This window comes from Salvelinus alpinus, chromosome 23 (genome assembly GCF_045679555.1).
Source record: "Salvelinus alpinus chromosome 23, SLU_Salpinus.1, whole genome shotgun sequence".
NCBI classification, from domain to species: Eukaryota; Metazoa; Chordata; class Actinopteri; order Salmoniformes; family Salmonidae; genus Salvelinus; species Salvelinus alpinus.
The window spans coordinates 19,352,867-19,372,269 of NC_092108.1; the positions used below are offsets into that span (position 1 = coordinate 19,352,867).

Here is a 19,403-nt window from a genome sequence, read left to right on the forward strand (position 1 = left end):
ACCCAAAAACATATAGTTACTTTTTATTCATAAACTTGTAAGGATCTGCCGGTGAGGATGGTCTACTTGCTAATACAAGTAGTAGTAAGTCTGGAAAGTACTTTAAACAATTCCACAATCTGATTTGTCCATGGGCTATAAGAATAAGAGTTACGGCGTGAATACCACAATGATGGGTTCTGTGAACTCTGACAGTCTCTGTTCCTTTTTCACAGAGGGAGAGCTGTATTAAGGATGCAGAGGAAGCTGAGGGCATTAAAAACTACAAGGAGGCTGTGACTAAGAACTTCCTGTGTACAGGAGGGACAGATGACAAAGTTGAGGACATTGCCTGCAAAGGTACATTCAATCAATGTATCAAGGAAATGTATCACTATGCAAACTAAACACAGTATTACAGGAAACTTCTGCATACAGTCATTTTTATATTTTCTAGCACATCCCATAGCTGTGTAATATTTATGAATGGTCATTTACATGTATGGTGTCTCACCTGGCAGTGTGCAAATACACGTAGGCTATATGACATTGTATTACATGTACAGTATGTGTGCATTTAAAGGTGACTCTGGTGGCGCCCTGTATCTGAAAAATCTAAAACGTCGGATTCAGGTGAGTGTACATTATATAACCTATACTTCCACGTATAAATACTATGTTTCTTTTATCAGCATGGTGCTGGTTGTATCAAGATAAACAGTAAATCGCACCAGTGACATTCTCGTGAAATGTGCAGAATTAGGTTTCTCTTGAAATGTTGAACCTCTCTAGATGTTTTAAGGCCTTTGTAGTTCAAAGTCTCAATTTGTGATGTACTACTATTCCTTTGAATGTGTTTTGGGGAGTTAAACTTGGCCACGTTAAAATAACAATTCACTGTCTGTATATTATTAAAGTAATCAACTTATTTTTGTCTTAGGTGGGTGTGATCAGCTGGGGGGTTAAGGACCTGTGTATGGGTAATAATATCCCAAAGCCTCTTTCAACTGCAACTACTAGAGATTACCACATTAACCTATTCCGAATGCAGGAGTTCCTCAAGAAGCACCTGGGAGAAAAAAAAAATGAAACTAATTATGAGCCTTTAAAATTTGTTGACTGATAATCATATGTGTAACTTGCATACATACATGCTAAATACAGTAGGCCTATATCAACAATTCAAATAGAATGTAGAAGTTGTGCCCCTGCAGAAGATGTGAAGAGTAGTTCATTATTTTCAGTCAATGTGATTTTGTTTGTATGTTTATTGTAGGAATATGAAATTTATGTCTGCAATGGTTTAGATTTTTACTACAAATTAACAGGATTTGATTTAGTTCAAATGTGTTTGTTGACAGTTCAGTCAAATATCTAATGAAAATCTGCCGTCTTTGACCTGTTGTGTAGTTGGTTATGCATCAAAACACAATGATTGTCTTTGGACTTTACTTTGGTCAAGACCCAAAAGATAGTTTTACGGTAAGGGGCATGTCCTGGTTAATTTTCAACCCAGTCAAGTGTTCCGAGAAATGATTATGAATTTTGCCAGTGGAGATAACAGTTATGACAATGATGTTATGTGTGTCATTTTTAGATTACAGTGGCTTTTGGGCATGGCATATTTTTTTTAATCCAATACATTTTTCATTTTTTATTTCAATCTATGTGGGTACGGGCAACTTTGATGGGGGTGAGGGCCACAAATATCCGGAACTCATCATGAGGAGCCACAGTGGTTCGTGGGTCTGCATACCCACATCCATACTCCCCCCTCCACCTTGCGAGAAAAACATTTTAGCAGCCCCCTCCTCATCAAATCAAATTTTATTGGTCACATACACGTGTTTAGTAGATGTTCTTGCGGGTGTAGCGAAATGCTTGTGCTTCTAGTTCAGACAGTGCAGTAATATCTAACAAGTAATATCTAACAATTTCACAACAAATACCTTATACACACATCTAAGTAATGGAATGGAATTAAGAATATATAAATATATGGACGAGCATTATCAAAGCGGCATAGACTAAGATACAGTAGATAGTATAGAATACAGTATATACATGTGAGATGAGTAATGCAAGATATGTAAACATTATTAAAGTGACATTATTAAAAGTGACTAGTGTTCCATTTGTTAAAGTGGTCAATGATTTCAAGTCTGTGTATGTAGGCAGCAGCCTCTCTGTGCTACTGATGGCTATTTAACAGTTTGATGGCCTTGAGATAGAAGCTGATTTTCAGACTCAGTCCCAGCTTTGATGCACCTGTACTGACCTCGCCTTTTGGATGATAGCGGGGTGAACAGGCAGTGGCTCAGGTGGTTGTTGTCCTTGATGATCTTTTTGGCCTTCCTGTGACATCGGGTGCTGTAGGTGTCCTGGAGGGCAGGTATTTTGCCCCCAATGATGCGTTGTGCAGACCGCACCTCCCTCTGGAGAGCCCTGCAGTTGTGGGAGGTGCAGTTGCCGTACCAGGCGGTGATGCAGCACGACAGGATGCTCTCAATTGTTCATCTGTAAAGGTTTGTGAGGGTTTTAGGTGACAAGTAAAATTTCTTCAGCCTCCTGTCTGTGTGGGTGGACCATTTCAGTTTGTCATTTAGTTCAGTTACCTTGCGTTCTTGGGTAATGACAGGGAAGAGAAAATTATTCAGTTTTAAAGTTCATTTCCAATTCTGCACACTTGGTCATGGGGCATAGAGAAGGTTTTGCAGTTTTACAGCTAATTTCCTGCAATTCTACACATTTTGCCATAGGTTGGAGGCAAATGTTTGCAGTTTTTAATATGATAACTGATGATCAATGGGCCCCACCCCTGTCTGTAATTCTGCCATGCTTACTACAAGTTTAGATAGCTTGGCTGCAAGACTAATTTACAATCTAAAAATGTTTTGCTGACATGGGCTAATTGAGTAACTGCTGTTCCCCACCCGAATTTCGAAATTGCACCTTGTGTATTCTATTATTATTGAATCAAATAAAATGTGTCAAATTGGTCCACGGGTCTACAAAAGTGATAGGTCGCCAGTTGCCCATCTCTGTTCTAAATCAACTAATATGGCAGCTGAATTACTCTAAGTCATTTCTACCATTATGAGCAAGATTAGTAACACCAATGATGGTAACACCAATGATAAATCTGTGGTAAATTTAGTAACTCCAACGACACGTTGGATTTAGACATATCAAAATGTCACGACATGATATGAAAGCATGCAATTTATTAGGCTATAGATGAAATATGGTGAACTGTGAAGTTCACCACCCTGTGAACTTCACAGGGTGGTGAAAGTGCACAGTGATGAACTGGATGCTCCTTTCAATAAATGTGAAGGGTCTTATTCTGGTAACATGATGATTGATGCTTGGCTGCTGTTTGACAAATAAAAATTATCTCGCACTTTTGTCCATAATAATCTCATCATGTAGGGTATACTGCACTGTATCTGCAAGCTGTTGGCTATTTAATGATTTTTTAAATTTAACCTTAATTTAACTAGGCATGTCAGTTAAGAACAAATTCTTATTTACAATGACGGCCTACTTGTAAAGCCCCCCCCACCTCGGCCAAACCCTCCCCTAACCCGGACAACGCTGGGCCGATTGTGCGTCGCCCTACGGGACTCCCGATCACGGTTGGTTGTGATACAGCCCGGGATCAAACCCGGGTCTGTCGTGACGCCTACTAGCACTGCGATGCAGTGCCTTAGACCGCTGCGCCACTCAGGAGCCCCCAAGCACACATGCCAATACAAGAGTTGATACTTTCACTATGCCTATGCACAACATTTTGTGACAGAACCAGTAGGCCTAGAGTTGAAAATGCTATGGAAACCCATTTAACTTTTATTTTTGATACGGTACATGGGAATTTATGTCCACTATGTATTTACGCACTGACTTTTCTCCACAACAAGTCAATTTGATAGAAACACAACTCTGATGGGAAAATGCACTGTGGTTTTTATGCCAATTTTAGAATAGTGACATGAAAATCTGTCACCAATTCGATGGAAACCTAGCTATAGACACCCACAAAACAAGCTTGTAAGAATTGTACTTAAACTCCCCCCTCATACTCATCTGGATATCAAGCATTTTAAGCAGCTAGGCTGGCTATCATTGAAAAAAAGAGTAGTATTGATTCAACTTGTTCTGGTCCACAGAATTATCAAGGACTAGCCAGAGACTATAATATTCACTGTTTTAAATATAGGATTCTATCTGGTAAGAACAAATGTCTATATACCGGCGCTGTTGAGTGTAACAAACTACCACAGCAACCCAAAGCCATACCAACCATAAACACTTTTTTAAAATAATGTAAAAGCATCCTAATGTGTGAACTGTAGAACCTTTTTTGTCTGTCTCTATAATGTCTGTATCTATGTAATTGTATATGTATTTATGTAAACAAATAGGGACCATAATGGAAATTAGTCCCCAACATTATTGTGCAATCCTGGTCACTTAAAAAAAATCTTTGTACTCTGTGTAGATATGTATTTTTTAACTGAGACACAAAATCAATCAGTCAATCCAAACTGTGCAACGGCCATTTGATAAATGGAAAAAGACATATGTTACAAAACACCAAAAAGTTGAATGACATTCAGAGATTGTCAAGCCAAGCCTTTGATACTGGGTAGGCCTACTACGTAGGGAGTGATGTATTTTCTGTTTGTCGAGATTGACATAGTCTATTTATTGTGGTGTTGAAAACGCAACACATGACATTGAAGTGCCCGAAGTTGGTACGCTTTATTTATTGGTTGTGTGGTGCATCGGCACAGAAACTTGTTGGTGGAAAATGAGTTGCATATACAGTGGGGCAAAAAAGTATTTAGTCAGCCACCAATTGTGCAAGTTCTCCCACTTAAAAAGATGAGAGAGGCCTGTAATTTTCATCATAGGTACACTTCAACTATGACAGACAAAATGCAAATTATGGTGGAAAATAAGTATTTGGTCACCTACAAACAAGCAAGATTTCTGGCTCTCACAGACCTGTAACTTCTTCTTTGAGAGGCTCCTCTGTCCTCCACTTGTTACCTGTATTAATGGCACCTGTTTGAACTTGTTATCAGTATAAAAGACACCTGTCCACAACCTCAAACAGTCACACTCCAAACTCCACTATGGCCAAGACCAAAGAGCTGTCAAAGAACACCAGAAACAAAATTGTAGACCTGCACCAGGCTGGGAAGACTGAATCTGCAATAGGTAAGCAGCTTGGTTTGAAGAAATCAACTGTGGGAGCAATTATTAGGAAATGGAAGACATACAAGACCACTGATAATCTCCCTCGATCTGGGGCTCCACGCAAGATCTCACCCCGTGGGGTCAAAATGATCACAAGAACGGTGAGCAAAAATCCCAGAACCACACGGGAGGACCTAGTGAATGACCTGCAGAGAGCTGGGACCAAAGTAACAAAACCTACCATCAGTAACACACTACGCCGCCAGGGACTCAAATCCTGCAGTGCCAGACGTGTCCCCCTGCTTAAGCCAGTACATGTCCAGGCCCGTCTGAAGTTTGCTAGAGAGCATTTGGATGATCCAGAAGAAGATTGGGAGAATGTCATATGGTCAGATGAAACCAAAATAGAACTTTTTGGTAAAAACTCAATTCATTGTGTTTGGAGGACAAAGAATGCTGAGTTGCATCCAAAGAACACCATACCTACTGTGAAGCATGGGGGTGGAAACATCATGCTTTGGGGATGTTTTTCTGCAAAGGGACCAGGACGACTGATCCGTGTAAAGGAAAGAATGAATGGGGCCATGTATCGTGAGATTTTGAGTGAAAACCTCCTTCCATCAGCAAGGGCATTGAAGATGAAACGTGGCTGGGTCTTTCAGCATGACAATGATCCCAAACACACCACCCGGGCAACGAAGGAGTGGCTTCGTAAGAAGCATTTCAAGGTCCTGGAGTGGCCTAGCCAGTCTCCAGATCTCAACCCCATAGAAAATCTTTGGAGGGAGTTGAAAGTCCGTGTTGCCCAGCAACAGCCCCAAAACATCACTGCTCTAGAGGAGATCTGCATGGAGGAATGGGCCAAAATACCAGCAACAGTGTGTGAAAACCTTGTGAAGACTTACAGAAAACGTTTGACCTCTGTCATTGCCAACAATGGGTATATAACAAAGTATTGAGATAAACTTTTGTTATTGACCAAATACTTATTTTCCACCATAATTTGCAAATAAATTCATTAAAAATCCTACAATGTGATTTTCTGGATTTTTTTTTCTCATTTTGTCTGTCATAGTTGAAGTGTACCTATGATGAAAATTACAGGCCTCTCTCGTCTTTTTAAGTGGGAGAACTTGCACAATTGGTGGCTGACTAAATACTTTTTTGCCCCACTGTATTTGTAATAATTATACTGAACAAAAATATAAGCGCAACATGTAAATTGTTGGTCCCATGTTTCATGAGCTGAAATAAAAGATCCCAGTAATGTTCAATACGTACAAAAAGCATTTTTTTTGTTTACATCCCTGTTAGTGAGCATTTCACCTGATAATCCATCCACCTGACAGATGTAGCAAATCAAGAATCTGAATAAACAGCATGATCATTACAAATGTGCACCTTGAGCTGGGGACAATAAAATGCCAATCTAAAATGTGCAGTTTTGTCAAACAACACAATGCCACAGATGTCTCATGTTCTGAGGGAATGTGTGCAATTGGCATTCTGACTGCAGGAATGTCCACCAAAGCTGTTGCCAGATAATTTATGTAATTGTAGAGAATCAGGCAGTACGTCCAACCGGCCTCACAACTGCAGACCACGTGTAACCACGCCAGCCCAGGACCTCCACATCCGGCTTCTTCCCTTGTGGGATCGTCTGAGACCAGCCACCAGGACAGCGGATGAAACTGGGTTTGCACAACTGCATAATTTCTGCACAAACTGTCAGAAATCGTCTCAGGGAAGCTCCTCCGCATGCTTGTTGTCCTCACCAGGGTCTTGACCTGACTGCTGTTCAGCATCGTAACTGACTTCGATGGCCACTGGCACGCTGGAGAAGTGTTCTCTTCACAGATGAATCCCAGTTTCAACGGTACCGGGCAAATGGCAGACGTTGTGTGGGCGAGCCGTTTGCTGATGTCAACTTTGTGAACTGAGTGCCCCACGGTGGCGGTGGAGTTATGGTATGGGCAGGCATAGGCTATGAACAGCGAATGCAATTGCATTTTATCTATGGCAATTTGAATGCACAGAGATACCTTGACGAGATCCTGAGGCCCATAGTCATGCAATTCATCAGCCGCCATCACCTCATGTTTCAGCATGATAATGCACGACCCCATGTCATAAGGATCTGTACATAATTCTTGGAAGCTGAAAATGTCCCCAGGTCTTCCATGGCCTGCATATTCAACAGACATGTCATCCATTGAGCAAGTTTGGGATGGTCTGGATCGATGTGTACGTCAGCGTGTTCCAGTTTCCAGAAACTTCGCACAACCATTAAAGAGGAGTGGGACAACATTTTACAGGCCACAATCAACAGCCTGATCAACTCTATGCGAAGGAGATGTGTCGTGCTGAATGAGGCAAATGGCGGTCACACCAGATACTGACTGGTTTTCTGATCCACGCACCTGCTGTATTTGATGGTATCTGTGACAAACAGATGGATATCTGTATTTCCTTCTCGCTATTCGTTGTCTGCAGCTGGCTCTGATCGTAGTTTAGGCTAATGAAACAGGCAGGGAGAGTGAGCTCGTCCGTGTTGTTCGGCGAACCCAAGTCGATTTCCACGTTTGTAAACACAGGGTCGCTACAGTCATTATTATTTGTGGTCCTAAACATTATTTTGAATAATTCTATGAGGTGGAAGGTGTACTCTTTTTACTACTGTACAGGGGGAGGGTCATGCAAATAGTTTTGAAGCTGAGGAGGGGGTGCTTTTTTTGGGGGGGGGCACCTTGAGTTGTACCCAGCCCCCTTCCCCTAGTAAACTTCAAACTGTTCCTTTGTGATCAAAAATAGTTATTCAAAGGGTTATCCTACAGGGACAGCCGAAGAACCCTTAAAGGTTCTAGATAGCACCTTTTTTTCTAAGAGTGTACTGGCAAGTGGCAATATGTCTAAAGATAAGCAGTTAGCTACAATTGCACTGCCTTCAATATTATGGGATGAAGATGTAACATGGCAAATTAATGAACATATTTGTGAGGAAGAACAGAGCTACCCAGCTGGCAATGAGCACTGTTCAGGCAGGCTGCCCTCAAAAGTGATGGCTTGGTGCAGACAGAACCTGCTTTCCATCAGATCCTGCAACCTCTGCTACAAGTAGGTCATATGATTTTGCTTGCTCTGGACACCAGAAAAGTGACATGATATATCCCTAGTTGACTGCTAACATAAATAACTTGCAGTTGTAAAACACAGTTTATTTATCTAGTCTATCTTGCCTTTTGAAAGTCTCACAGTTTATGGCTGTAATGACAGGCTACATTTGCACGGTGATTTGTGCGCGCATGTTCGCGAGTGCACACTTGCACATGCATGCCCGGGGGTAGCAAGTTTTGTACCACTCCTTTTTGGAGGTCTCAGGTCAAAAAGTTTGATAACCACTGGGATAGCGGCAAAAAATGTAGTTGGGTTGTCTATGTGGTAGCTACAGATGTAGCTACCAGTATTTCTTTCAATCAATTTTGACTGGAAATGTGTTGGCCATTGCGAATTGGAATTGTGTTGGTAAGTGCAGCATTTATTCCAGTTCAAAAATAGTTTTGTTAAATACTTTACTCATCAGATTGTGCGGCTTTCCCCTCTTGTAATAATTGCTCAACTAGTTTGTGACCGCAGTTGCAGTTCCAATTAACTTTTTTTTGTTTGAGCACATGCCCCTCAAACGGTCTGTGCATGGCCCTGGACAAAATGGTGTTCTAAGAGGACCTGACTTGTGAGTTATTTTAATAATACCTCTATAAGACTAAAATGTATAATAATAGTAAGAAATTGATTAATCTGATGGTATGAATTATTTGGTGTTCTTTACCAAAATAACAAAACAAACACTTTATTTTTTATTCAATCAACATTTAATAACGCTAATCAACATATTTACAAACATAATGAGAATGATCATGAAGAAGTAGGAAATGGAATGAAAGATAAGAAGAGACCTGGAGATATCTGACTATTAGGAATGTTACACTCAATCGGTGAGGAAAGTCTTTGTTCTCTATGTGGCCAAGGATCAAAGGGAGAAGATAGCTGTTTGTGCATTGGTCCTGAGTTGAATTTCCTCTGTGTTCTTTTCCTCTCCTCAGTGTTGGGGGCTCCTTAATCCTTCTTTGGGTTGTGTCCCTTGTTGCTCTGCATTTTGCTTACATAACAACCTAAACTAGCCTACATGCAGGGTTTGTACTTTCTAATGTAATCTGTTACAGTTACTAGTTACCTGACACAAATTCTAATCAGTAACTTTTTGATTACCCAAACTAGTAATGTAATCTGATTAATTTCAGTTACTTTGGATTACTCTCCCCCTAAAGAGGCATTAGAAGAACACAAAAAGGCTCCATCAAACGCATTTGCTGTGTCATCATAGTGGTTTCAGGTGGAACAAACTTAAAAGTGCACCTTTTTTTTAACACTGAATTTAATATAATTGAGAAAACAAAGGTTGCATAATGTATTATTTTTCCGCAAAAATCCTTTCTGAATTTAAAAGTTATCCGATAAGTAATCGTATACTTTTTCAAAAGTATCTGTAATCTGATTAAAATATTTTTGCTGGTCACGTAACAATTACAGTTACAGGTTTTTTTGTAAACAGATTACATTACTCCCCAACAATACCTACATGTAGCCCAGCCCTGTCTGCAAATTGCATTGGGGCAGAATAATCTGCGATTTAACAATAAATAACATACAATTGTTAGTTTGCTTCTCAGTGACCAAGCAACACTGCACTATTTGATGGACAGCACACCATTGAAATTCGCCAGAGTAGCCTACTGTTCCACCTCTGTGCAATATGTCAATCATGTTGTTTATTATCAACAAAGGTCGTTTATAGTTAGAACAGACTAAGAAATTTGTACAACATGTCAAAGTTTTCACAGCAGACAAAGAGATCATTGCCATGGGAGATGAGGGGAACAGAAAAGAGGGGGAAGCAGCAGTGGAGGGATTAGCAGCTATGTATAAAATTGTGTCCATAAAGCAGCACATGCTCAGAAAGTACGGTTGTTTAGCTATTTAAAAAAATATATTTATCCGGTATTTTACCAGGTAAGTTGACTGAGAACACATTCTCATTTGCAGCAACGACCTGGGGAATAGTTACAGGGGAGAGGAGGGGGATGAATGAGTCAATTGTAAACTGGGGATTATTAGGTGACTGTGATGGTTTGAGGGCCAGATAGGGAATTTAGCCAGGACACCAGGGTTAACACCCCTACGATGTGCCATGGGATCTTTAATGACCTCAGAGAGTCAGGACACCCATTTAACGTCCCATCCAAAAGACGGCACCCTACACAGGGCAGTGTCCCATTTTAAAGAGTGTCTCCTACTGGCCCTCCAACACCACTTCCAGCAGCATCTGGTGTCCCATCCAGGAACTGACCAGGACCAACCCTGCTTAGCTTCAGAAGCAAGCCAGCAGTGGTATGCAGGGTGGTATGCTGCTGGCAAGCTATTGTTATTAATATTCAATGTGCATTTACTGTAGTATGCTATCTAATGGTAGTTGATCTTTCTTTTCCCGGAGGAATTCCTTCCTTCAAATATTATTTAGCCCATGCAGAAGTTGTGAAAAGTTGTGAATTATTTTCAGTTTGTGATTTTGTTTGTATGTGTATTGTAGGAATATGAAGCAAATTTCTGCAACAGTTTCAATTTTTACAATTTTTACTACAAATCAACATTCAGTCAAATATCTCATTGAAATCTGGCATCTTTGACCTGTTGGGTAGTTGATTATGTGACAAAACACAACGATTGCCTTTGGACTTTGCTTTGGTCAAGAACCAAAATATAGTTTTACGGTAAGAGGCATGTCCTTGTAATCATTATCCCAAGTAAGTATTGCGAGAAATAATTAGGGATTTTGCCAGCGTGAATGACAGTTGTGACAATTATCTTTTGTGTTTTACAAGCATCTTATTATGTATACTACTGTGGAAATTGGATAAATACTTCTGTGTCATAGTACATCATGACACTGTACTCAACTTAGTGAAACCCACATTGCAACCAGTTACAAATAGGCCTTATACTGTAAATATAATTATGTTGTCAAATAAACTGTTTACCAGCATACAAAACTAACTTTTCAGTGTGTGTGTGTTAGTGAGAGAGAGATAGAGCTGCTGCATAATTTGGGGGATTTGGATTAGGGATTATACTTTTTGACAATCAAAAGTCATTTTTGCAGTAAGTGGTTGATAGAATGAATCCATCAGATTTCATTTTTGAACACGTAATATTTTTTTTTGCAATTGTTGAAAATTGTGGGTGCATGTTTCTGTCTGTCTGTCTCAGTCTGGTCCAGGTCATTGTTCCCTTGCTATGGTAAACAGTCGTAGCTTAGGTCCTCACTCCAAGTTAAAAATTAACACTGACTGAGTACATTAGAGGGGACTAGGCACTTCATCTGGACAGTGGTTTCATTGCTGACAACATGGGGTGTTCAAAGCTCCTTGCAGCTCTCCCTCTCATCCTCTCCCTCTGCTGTTCATCTCTGGGTCAAACGTAAGTCTCTAAACCTTGTTTTGGCTCCTTGCAGCTCTCCTTCTCATCCTCTCCCTCTGCTGTTCATCTCTGGGTCAAACGTAAGTCTCTAAACCTTGTTTTGTCTCTCGGGTAAGTGGTTACATGATGACTTAGTTATGATCTTATACATTTCTATAATATATAAAAAACAATGTTTTAAGTGAGAATAGGCATTGGTCTGAAGCCGAAAAAGAAATCAATTTTACACGAGCACCACAATGCCTACCAAAGTTTTCCAGCACACAGCTTTGACCTACTACAGTAGCTATGTTGGCATTGTATTTCAAGCTATGTGTAAGCATGTTGATTAGGGTTTAAACCTTCTCAAACAGCCTAATTCATACCCTAAAGATGGATAATGGACTTTACAGTGTCGTGCTATTAAAATGATGTATACCAGTGTGTGTGTGTGTTTGTATATATATACACACTACATGACCAAAAGTGTGTGGACACCGAACATTTCATTCCAAAATCATGGGCATTAATGGTCCCCCCTTTGATGTTGGAACATTGCTGTGGGGACTTGCTTCCATTCAGCCACAGGAGCATTAGTGAGGTCGGGCACTGATGTTGGACGATTAGGCCTGGCTCACAGTCACCATTCCAAATCATCCCAAAGATGTCCGATGGGGTTGAGGTCAGGGATCTGTGCAGGCCAGTCAAGTTATCCAAACCGATCTCAAAAAAACATTTCTGTATGGACGGGGACATTGCCATGCTGAAACCGGAAAGGGCCTTCCCCAAACTGTTGCCACAAAGTTGGAAGCACAGAATCGTCTAGAATGTCATGCTGTAGCGGTAAGATTTACCTTCACTGGAACTAAGGGGCCTAGTCCAAACCATGAAAAACAGCCCCAGACCATTATTCCTCCTCCACCAAACTTTACTGTTAGCACTATGCATTCGGACAGGTAGCGTTCTCCTGGCATCCGCCAAACCCAGATTCGTCCATCGTACTGCCAGATGGTGAAGCGTGATTCATCACTCCAGAGAACGCGTGTCCACTGTCCCGGAGTCCAATAGCGGCGAGCTTTACACCCCTCCAGCTGAAGCTTGGCGTTGCGCATGGTGATCTTATGCTTGTGTGCAGCTGCCCGGCCATGGAAATCTATTTCATGAAGCTCCCGACTAATAGTTATTGTACTGACATTGCTTCAAATCAAATTGTATTTGTCACATACACATGGTTAGCAGATGTTAATGCGAGTGTAGCGAAATGCTTGTGCTTCTAATTCCTACCATGCAGTAATATCTAACAAGTAATCTAACCTAACAATTTCACAACAACTACCTTATACACACAAGTGTAAAGGAATGAATAAGAATATGTACATAAAAATATATGAATGAGTGATGGCCGAACGGCATAGGCAAGATGCAGTAAATGGTATATAGTACAGTATATACATATGAGATTTTTATTTATTTTAATTTGATTTATTTCACCTTTATTTAACCAGGTAGGCAAGTTGAGAACAAGTTCTCATTTATAATTGTGACCTGGCCAAGATAAAGCAAAGCAGTTTGACACATACAACAACACAGAGTTACACATGGAGTAAAACAAACATACAGTCAATAATACAGTAGAAAAAATAAGTCTATATACAATGTGAGCAAATGAGGTGAGATAAGGGAGGTAAAGGCAAAAAAAGGCCATGGTGGCAAAGTAAATACAATATAGCAAGTAAAACACTGGAATGGTAGATTTGCAGTGGAAGAATGTGCAAGGTAGAGAGAGAAATAATGGGGTGCAAAGGAGCAAAATGGGGTGCTGCTATGGTGACCAGCGAGCTGAGATAAGGGGGGACTTTACCTAGCAGCGTCTTGTAGATGACCTGGAGCCAGTGGGTTTGGCGACGAGTATGAAGCGAGGGCCAGCCAACGAGAGCGTACAGGTCGCAGTGGTGGGTAGTATATGGGGCTTTGGTGACAAAATGGATGGCGCTGTGGTAGACTGCATCCAATTTATTGAGTAGGGTATTGGAGGCTATTTTGTAAATGACATCGCCGAAGTCGAGGATCGGTAGGATGGTCAGTTTTACAAGGGTATGTTTGGCAGCATGAGTGAAGGATGCTTTGTTGTGAAATAGGAAGCCAATTCTAGAGATGTTTGATATGAGTCTGGAAGGAGAGTTTACAGTCTAACCAGACACCTAGGTATTTGTTGTTGTCCACAAATTCTAAGACAGAACCGTCCAAAGTAGTGATGTTGGACGGGCGGGCAGGTGCAGGCAGCGATCGGTTGAAGAGCATGCATTTAGTTTTACTTGTATTTAAGAGCAATTGGAGGCCACGGAAGGAGAGTTGTATGGCATTGAAGCTCGTCTGGAGGGTTGTTAACACAGTGTCCAAAGAAGGGCCAGAAGTATACAGAATGGTGTCGTCTGCGTAGAGGTGGATCAGAGACTCACCAGCAGCAAGAGCGACATCATTGATGTATACAGAGAAGAGAGCCGGTCCAAGAATTGAACCCTGTGGCACTCCCATAGAGACTGCCAGAGGCCCGGACAACAGACACACTGAACTCTATCAGAGAAGTAGTTTGTGAACCAGGCGAGGCAATCATTTGAGAAGTCTGCCGATGAGGATGTGATGATTGACAGTCGAAAGCCTTGGCCAGGTCAATGAATACGGCTGCACAGTATTGTTTCTTATTCGATGGCGGTTAAGATATCGTTTAGGACCTTGAGCGTGGCTGAGGTGCACCCATGACCAGCTCTGAAACCAGATTGCATAGCGGAGAAGGTATGGTGGGATTCAAAATGGTCGGTAATCTGTTTATTGACTTGGCTTTCGAAGACCTTAGAAAGGCAGGGTAGGATAGATATAGGTCTGTAGCAGTTTGGGTCAAGAGTGTCCCCCCTTTGAAGAGGGGGATGACCGCAGCTGCTTTCCAATCTTTGGGAATCTCAGACGACACGAAAGAGAGGTTGAACAGGCTAGTAATAGGGGTTGCAACAATTTCGGCTGATAATTTTAGAAAGAAAGGGTCCAGATTGTCTTGTCCGGCTGATTTGTAGGGGTCCAGATTTTGCAGCTCTTTCAGAACATCAGCTGACTGGATTTGGGAGAAGGAGAAATGGGGAAGGCTTGGGCGAGTTGCTGTGGGGGGTGCAGTGCTATTGACCGGGGTAGGGGTAGCCAGGTGGAAAGCATGGCCAGCCGTAGAAAAATGCATATTGAAATTCTCAATTATAGTGGATTTATCGGTGGTGACAGTGTTTCCTATCCTCAGTGCAGTGGGCAGCTGGGAGGAGGTGTTCTTATTCTCCATGGACTTTACAGTGTCCCAGAACTTTTTTGAGTTTGTGTTGCAGGAAGCAAATTTCTGCTTGAAAAAGCTAGCCTTGGCTTTTCTAACTGCCTGTGTATATTGGTTTCTAGCTTCCCTGAAAAGTTGCATATCACGGGGGCTGTTCGATGCTAATGCAGAACGCCATAGGATGTTTTTGTGTTGGTTAAGGGCAGTCAGGTCTGGAGAGAACCAAGGGCTATATCTGTTCCTGGTTCTAAATTTCTTGAATGGCGCATGCTTATTTAAGATGGTGAGGAAGGCATTTAAAAAAGAAACAGGCATCCTCTACTGATGGGATGAGATCAATATCCTTCCACGCTACCCCGGCCAGGTCGATTAGAAAGGCCTGCTCGCTGAAGTGTTTCAGGGAGCGTTTGACAGTGATGAGTGGGGGTCGTTTGACCGCTGACCCATTACGGATGCAGGCAATGAGGCAGTGATCGCTGAGATCTTGGTTGAAAACAGCAGAGGTGTATTTAGAGGGCAAGTTGGTTAGGATGATATTTATGAGGGTGCCCGTGTTTACGGCTTTGGGGTGGTACCTTGTAGGTTCATTGATAATTTGTGTGAGATTGAGGGCAGCAAGCTTAGATTGTAGGATGGCTGGGGTGTTAAGCATGTTCCAATTTAGTTCCAAAACCTTCTTGCCACAGCTCGCATTGATGTGCCATCCTGGATGAGCTGCACTACCTGAGCCACTTGTGTGGGTTGTAGACTCCGTTTCATGCTACCACTAGAGTAAAAGCACCGCCAGCATTCAAAAGTGACCAAAACATCAGCCAGGAAGCATAGGAACTGAGAAGTGGTCTGTGGTCACCACCTGCAGAACCACTCCTTTATTGGGGGATGTCTTGCTAATTGCCTATAATTTCCACCTGTTTTCTATTCCATTTGCACAACAGCATGTGAAATTTATTGTCAATCAGTGTTGCTTCCTAAGTGAACAGTTTGATTTCACAGAAGTGTGATTGACTTGGAGTTACATTGTGTTGTTTACGTGTTCCCTTTATTTTTTTGAGCAGTGTATATGCTTGCATATATTAAATTAAGCTTGAATACCACCATATAGCTAGCTATATACAATAGCCTAGGTTTGTTCGCAAACAATTATTAAGACTGGCGGCATGGTGCAAGCAGCTGTGTTGTTGCCAAGCAACCTACCTGGTGTCGGAACTCTGAGATTCGGCTGAAAATATGTTGGTATTGTAATGAAACAGCGCTTATAAACCCAGGGTCGTTACAGTATTATCAGAAATGCTACATAAAGGTAGCTCATTCTTGGTTCTTAACAGACAAAAATGAGAGAGAAATTATAAATGTAATCAAAACTACAAACATATTCAGTCCGAAAGCTGGCAAGTCTAATGGTCACTTTATGGATGCTGTAGTCTCCACCGAGGTAAAGAAAGATTCAGGTTGGTTATTCGCCTGTAGTTTTCCTTACGTCCTCCAACAGCAGTTAGGGACCGTCAACAGTGACAAATCAAATTTTTCAAATTTCATTAGCTCTAGCAAACCCGATGGCATAGACACACATTGCACACACTTTTTTGTTGTGGTTGATTTACACCTCGCACTATTTAAAATCATTTATTTACATTTTTGAATTTCAATAGCTCCTTGGTCATTTGACCTACTGTCACGTTCTGACCATAGTTCTTGTGTGTTTTGCTTGTTTTAGTGTTGGTCAGGACGTGAGCTGGGTGGGCATTCTATGTTGTGTGTCTTGTTTGTCCGTTTCTATGTTTGGCCTAATATGGTTCTCAATCAGAGGCAGATGTTTTGTGTTGTCTCTGATTGGGAATCATATATAGGTGGCTTGTTTTGTGTTGGGGATTGTGGGTGGTTGTTTCCTGTCTCTGTGTTTTCTCTGCACCAGATAGGGCTGTATCGGTAAGCCACGTTTGTTATTTTGTAAGTGTTCACAGTTTCGTGAATCATGTTGAACACGAGCTACGCTGCGTCTTGGTCCGATCCCTGCTACACCTCCTCTTCAGACGAAGAGGGGAAAGGCTGCCGTTACACATTGCACACCCTTTAGTTTGTCCATTTTCAACTCACACGTTTTTACATGATTAAAAAAAAACAAAAAAAACACAATTTCAATAGCTCCTTGGTCATGTGACCTTCTGGACTCAAACAAGTTTCAGAATGTACAATCAGTGTGCCTACACATTGCACACCCTTTAGTTTGTCCATTTTCATCTCACACGATGTTACATGAATTTTTCAAACTTTTGAATTTCAATAGCTCCTTGGTAATGTGACCTACAGTGGGGAGAACAAGTATTTGATACACTGCCGATTTTGCAGGTTTTCCTACTTACAAAGCATGTAGAGGTCTGTCATTTTTATCATAGGTACACTTCAACTGTGAGAGACGGAATCTAAAACAAAAATCCAGAAAATCACATTGTATGATTTTTAAGTAATTAATTTGCATTTTATTGCATGACATAAGTATTTGATCACCTACCAACCAGTAAGAATTCCGGCTCTCACAGACCTGTTAGTTTTTCTTTAAGAAGCCCTCCTGTTCTCCACTCATTACCTGTATTAACTGCACCTGTTTGAACTCGTTACCTGTATAAAAGACACCTGTCCACACACTCAATCAAACAGACTCCAACCTCTCCACAATGGCCAAGACCAGAGAGCTGTGTAAGGACATCAGGGATAAATTGTAGACCTGTACAAGGCTGGGATGGGCTACAGGACAATAGCCAAGCAGCTTGGTGAGAAGGCAACAACTGTTGGCACAATTATTAGAAAATGGAAGAAGTTCAAGATGACGGTCAATCACCCTCGGTCTGGGGCTCCATGCAAGATCTCACCTCGTGGGGCATCAATGATCATGAGGAATGTGAGGGATCAGCCCAGAACTACACAGCAGGACCTGGTCAATGACCTGAAGAGAGCTGGGACCACAGTCTCAAAGAAAACCATTAGTAACACACTACGCCGTCATGGATTAAAATCCTGCAGCGCACGCAAGGTCCCCCTGCTCAAGCCAGCGCATGTCCAGGCCCGTCTGAAGTTTGCCAATGACCATCTGGATGATCCAGAGGAGGAATGGGAGAAGGTCATGTGGTCTGATGAGACAAAAATAGAGCTTTTTGCTCTAAACTCCACTCGCCGTGTTTGGAGGAATAGAAGGATGAGTACAACCCCAAGAACACCATCCCAACCGTGAAGCATGGAGGTGGAAACATCATTCTTTGGGGATGCTTTTCTGCAAAGGGGACAGGACGACTGCACCGTATTGAGGGGAGGATGGATGGGGCCATGTATCGCGAGATCTTGACCAACAACCTCCTTCCCTCAGTAAGAGCATTGAAGATGGGTCGTGGCTGGGTCTTCCAGCATGACAACAACCCGAAACACACAGCCAGGGCAACTAAGGAGTGGCTCCGTAAGAAGCATCTCAAGGTCCTGGAGTGGCCTAGCCAGTCTCCAGACCTGAACCCAATAGAAAATCTTTGGAGGGAGCCGAAAGTCCGTATTGCCCAGCGACAGCCCCGAAACCTGAAGGATCTGGAGAAGGTCTGTATGAAGGAGTGGGCCAAAATCCCTGCTGCAGTGTGTGCAAACCTGGTCAAGAACTACAGGAAACGTATGATCTCTGTAATTGCAAACTAAGGTTTCTGTACCAAATATTCAGTTCTGCTTTTCTGATGTATCAAATACTTATGTCATGCAATAAAATGCAAATTAATTACTTAAAAATCATACAATGTGATTTTCTGGATTTTTGTTTTAGATTCCTTCTCTCACAGTTGAAGTGTACCTATGATAAAAATTACAGACCTCTACATGCTTTGTAAGTAGGAAAACCTGCAAAATTGTCAGTGTATCAAATACTTGTTCTCCCCACTGTACCTACCTCAAACAACTTTCAGAATGTCCATGGAGTGGCGGTCACGGGCTCACGAGGCATCCAGTGCGGTAATGTGACCAATCCCGGAGAATCTGTCGGGAGCCCCGGGGAGAGTTCCCTTTTCTTTGTGAAGGGCAGGGTGCCCTGGAATGGGTTCGCCCCGAGAGAGGGGCCCAAGCCCTGGAAAGCGTTGCGGTTTCGGCGGCATCCGGTGAGCTCTCCCTGGCCCTTGAAAATCCGGGGGAGATGGTTTAAATCTCACGCAGGGCCGTACCCATATCCGCAACAGGTCTCCAAGGTGAACAGCCTCTGCATGTTATAACAATGTAGGTAAGGGAAGTTGGCAAAAAAAGATCCATAACTTCAGGATAAGGATTTACTAAGGGCTGTGTCAGTCGGGCTGGGGTGCGAAGCGGGGCTGGGACCGTGCCGCGGTTAGGGGAGCAGTCGCTCCGTCACCCTCCACTCACCACCATTGGAAGTTCGTTG

At 42.0% G+C, this 19,403-nt stretch overlaps 2 protein-coding genes across 5 annotated transcripts in view; both read left to right on the forward strand.

Annotated features, from left to right (window-relative positions):
• The window catches only part of LOC139550444 (complement factor B-like), a 37,724-nt gene extending 35,613 nt beyond the window's left edge, over positions 1 to 2,111 (forward strand). For both annotated transcript variants that reach the window (XM_071361348.1, XM_071361349.1), the window contains exons 16-18: positions 216 to 339; positions 563 to 612; positions 920 to 2,111. In XM_071361348.1, coding sequence (XP_071217449.1) covers positions 216 to 339; positions 563 to 612; positions 920 to 1,102 — 357 coding nt within the window. In that variant the 3' untranslated portion in view covers positions 1,103 to 2,111. The remainder of the gene's footprint in view (positions 1 to 215; positions 340 to 562; positions 613 to 919) is intronic.
• A 9,453-nt stretch (positions 2,112 to 11,564) lies between these two features.
• The window catches only part of LOC139550446 (complement C3-like), a 51,383-nt gene continuing 43,544 nt past the window's right edge, over positions 11,565 to 19,403 (forward strand). For 2 of the 3 annotated variants that reach the window (XM_071361353.1, XM_071361354.1), the window contains exon 1: positions 11,565 to 11,715. In XM_071361353.1, coding sequence (XP_071217454.1) covers positions 11,645 to 11,715 — 71 coding nt within the window. In that variant the 5' untranslated portion in view covers positions 11,565 to 11,644. The remainder of the gene's footprint in view (positions 11,716 to 19,403) is intronic. The other variant, XM_071361355.1, reaches the window with a different exon arrangement.